At 32.9% G+C, this 3923-nt stretch overlaps 1 protein-coding gene across 1 annotated transcript in view; it reads right to left on the bottom strand.

The window, feature by feature from the left end:
• Positions 1 to 335: 335 nt before the first annotated feature.
• The window catches only part of LOC136829150 (uncharacterized), a 33397-nt gene continuing 29809 nt past the window's right edge, over positions 336 to 3923 (bottom strand). Inside the window, exon 3 of the mRNA XM_067087475.1 lies at positions 336 to 617. Within this exon, the coding sequence (XP_066943576.1) occupies positions 442 to 617 (176 nt within the window). The 3' untranslated portion in view covers positions 336 to 441. The remainder of the gene's footprint in view (positions 618 to 3923) is intronic.

The following is a 3923-nucleotide window of genomic DNA, read 5'->3' as shown; positions in this document are numbered from 1 at the left end:
TGTGTGTGTATGTATGTATGTATGTATATATATGTACCTATCTATGTTTATATATATATACATATATATGAGAGAGAGGGAGAGAGAGAGAGAGAGCTCATATATATATATATATATATATATATATATATATATATATATATATATATATATATAGAGAGAGAGAGAGAGAGAGAGAGAGAGAGAGAGAGAGAGAGAGAGAGAGAGAGAGATGAGAGAGAGAGAGAGAGAGTGTGTGTATATATATATTGTATATATTTATACATTTTCTACATTTATATATATATATATATATATATATATATATATATATATATATATATATATATATATATATAAAGAAAGAGAGAGAGAGAGAGAACCCCCACCTCCTGGCTACTTCCCTACATAAAAACCCAACATGTTCCCGATATTCAAAAAGTGAGTTAGACGAGCGAACCCTCACTGGAACCAGGCACCCAAATTGCGGAGAAACTCGGCCCTGTTGAGATCAGTCTCCAGGATGCAAACTGGTGCCAAGAGTAGCGGGCAGTTGCAATACGCCTCGTGCAAGAACAGCGTCCCTTTTTGCCCGTCTCGGGTGGCGCTCTTGAAGTGCATTTTGCCGTGGTTCTTAACTGAAATGGAAAGATCGTAAACTTTTAATTAATGTGCAAGAAATACTGGGAAATATTCGAACAGTCATAAAAGCTCCGTAGCATTAAATAATAATAGAATATGAATAATACTAATTTTGACAATAATATTGCAAACAGTATGAATAATAATACAGTAACAATAATAATAATTTTGACAACAATGAAAGCACAAAACTATATGAATAATGATTCAGTAACAATGGTAATAATTTTGACAACAATGACAGTACATAACAGCAATTCATCAACACTAATGTTAACAATATTAATAATAATAATTTTGACAACAATGAAAGCACAAACCGATATGAATAATGATTCAGTAACAGTAGTAATCATTTCGACAATGAAAGTATATATAACAATATGAATAATAATTCAGTAACAATAGTAATAACAATAATAATAATTTTAAGTCTATATATTTCACGTTTTAAAAATCTGACATAATGAGTGAGATTTCAAAGCAAAGTTCAGTCTTATTTTATCCACATTGTCAGTAGAATTCATGATTAAAAGATCATTGGAATTAAAATGCTTAACAGTGATTTATAGGAAACCTTTGAAGTTCGTCTTTGATTTGAAGATGAATGCTCTTGTGTGGGTGTATGAAGTGACTAATGTTAAGGGATTATCCTGCACAAAATTGGAATGTATGGAGTGTTGAGCCAACTCTCCTGTATGGAAGTGAAATGTAGATGTTAAATTTAAATAAAAATTAAGTAAAAATGCGCCGAAGTTTCTTCGGCGCAATCGAGTTTTCTGTACAGCTGCTAAAGCCTTTAATCAAGGCCACCGAAAATAGAACTGTCTTTCGGTGTTCTTGGCACAGTGCTGTATGAAACTTTAACTACGGCCCGGTGGTGGCCTATCCTATATCGTTGCCAGAAGCACGATTATGGCTAAATTTAACCATAAGTAAAATAAAAACTATTGAGGTTAGAGGGTTGCAATTTGGTATGTTTGGTGATTGGAGGATGGGTGAACAACATACAAATTTGCAGCCCCTAGCCTCAGTAGATTTTAAGATCTGAGGGCGGACAGGAAAAGTGCGGACGGACAGACAAAGCCATGTCAATAGTTTTCTTCTACAGAAAACGAATACTGGTAATAAGAAAACACTGAGAAGTTGTGAAAATGAACGTACACGAAAGGACGGAATGATAAAAAAAAGTTAGGGAAAGAACGGTAGACAGAAGAGAAGGTTTGTTGTGAATTTCATTTAGAGCGGATGATGTTTGTATGTGATACAGTTTGAATTAGCTGATAGTGAAGACAATCTGGCGACGATAGTGAAAGGGGCTGAGAGTGTTTGTAGGCAGATAAGGTGTAGAGCACAGCAAATGTTATCAAGAGTTCGGTTGTGAGGGTAAATTTAATTAAGAAAGATAAAGAAATGAAATATTTATATATATATGTATACCGATATATATACATATATATATATATGTACTGATATATATATATATATATATATATATATATATATATATATATATATATATATATATATATATATATATATATGTATATCAGTACAGCAATGAAGGAACTCGTGCTTGAGAATTTCACTAAGTCCACGTCGGAAGGCGAGTGAAAACCGGGACTTTAAACAGGTACTTTCCTAGTTTATTCTACATTTTCAAGTTCAGGACTTAGTGATGTGTGTGTGCGTGTGTATGGGTAACTTTAAGAAAGATGAAGCAGTGATATATGTATGTATATATATATATATATATATATATATATATATATATATATATATATATATATATATATATATATATATATATATATATATATATATATATATATATATATTTTTTTTTTTTTTTTTTTTTTTTTTTTTTTTTTAGTATTCCACATAGGAAAATGAAAGGTGTTTTTGTGAGAATAAGCCCAACAGTTTCGTCCTCCAATGGACCTCTTCTTGGAGCGTATATTAAGGAAAGAGAAAAATTTTACAATGTTTGTAGCCAAGAAAGTCCTAAAATCTTAAACATATGAAATACCGTTACCAGATACTAGCAGTTTGGACTTAGAACACTCGTTAGTAAAATAATACAATAAAATAAGAACAGTAGTTGAACAAATGAAAGATACCAAAATATCAGAAGAGGTAATATGACCATATTAACAAACGTGTATTATATGACAGTTAATGGATAACATTATCTAATTTGTACTGACATCTCACGACACGTAGAGTAAAAGGATCTAATTTATACAAACCAGGCGATAAATTAAAATTTTCTCACAGATACACCTTTCATTTTCCTGTGTGGAATAAAACTTAACAACGTATCTTAGTGTCTAAGAAGATTACCAGTATTTTATATTTATATATATTATATATATATATATATATATATATATATATATATATATATATATATATATATATATATATACACACATATAAATAAATTATATAAATAAATTATATATATATATATATATTATATATATATAATTTATTTATTCAATTATGAGTGTGTGTGCGTGTGTGTGTGTGTGTATTCACGTAAACAGTATCCACAGACACGCAGACACGCTCAGTTTGCCTGAGCGCTCCTCCTCCTCCCCTGAAGTCTGCCCGACCTTGTGATGGCGTAAGAGAATCTCAGGGTGTGTTTGTTTGTGCAAGTTTTCGCTCGAACGTGTGCGTATGTGCCTGTCGTGACCTTCCCTCGGGTACTGGGTCGGAATTTAGGCTTTTTATTTATTTATAAGACGTAAATCAAATAGTTTACTAACGTATATATAGTTGTTTTTTGACTGGAAAAGAATCTGACCCGTGATAATTCGTTTATAAACGGAATCCTTTGTATCAATTTGCTATGTTTGAGATATCCGGATGTCTCCACTTAGCCTCCACCTCTCTCTCTCTCTCTCTCTCTCTCTCTCTCTCTCTCTCTCTCTCTCTCTCTCTCTCTCTCTCTCAAATAACTAATCCCCCATATCTGTTTGCCACCGTAGCCAAAAATCGCCAGCAGAAGCCGGCGAACTTTTCATATCATAAACATGTAGGTCAAACTATCAAACAGGATCGCGGGGCTGACCTAAATGGCGTAGCGAAAATAACTGGGAATAAATCTTACTTCGCTCCTAATTATAATTATCTTTATCAGATCGCCCGCCGGGTCACTCGTAAGGTCAAAGGTCACCGGTCCTTAAAGGTAATGTAGACGTATTTTCGCCAGTTGTCGAAAGTGCTCCGCTCGTAGATATGTTTTCGTCGGGAGAGAGAGAGAGAGAGAGAGAGAGAGAGAGAGAGAGAGAGAG

The sequence above is a fragment of the Macrobrachium rosenbergii genome, chromosome 44 (assembly GCF_040412425.1).
Source record: "Macrobrachium rosenbergii isolate ZJJX-2024 chromosome 44, ASM4041242v1, whole genome shotgun sequence".
NCBI lineage: Eukaryota > Metazoa > Arthropoda > Malacostraca > Decapoda > Palaemonidae > Macrobrachium > Macrobrachium rosenbergii.
The sequence above is the reverse complement of the archived record's forward strand: the minus strand, read 5'-3'. Positions and strand labels throughout refer to the sequence as shown.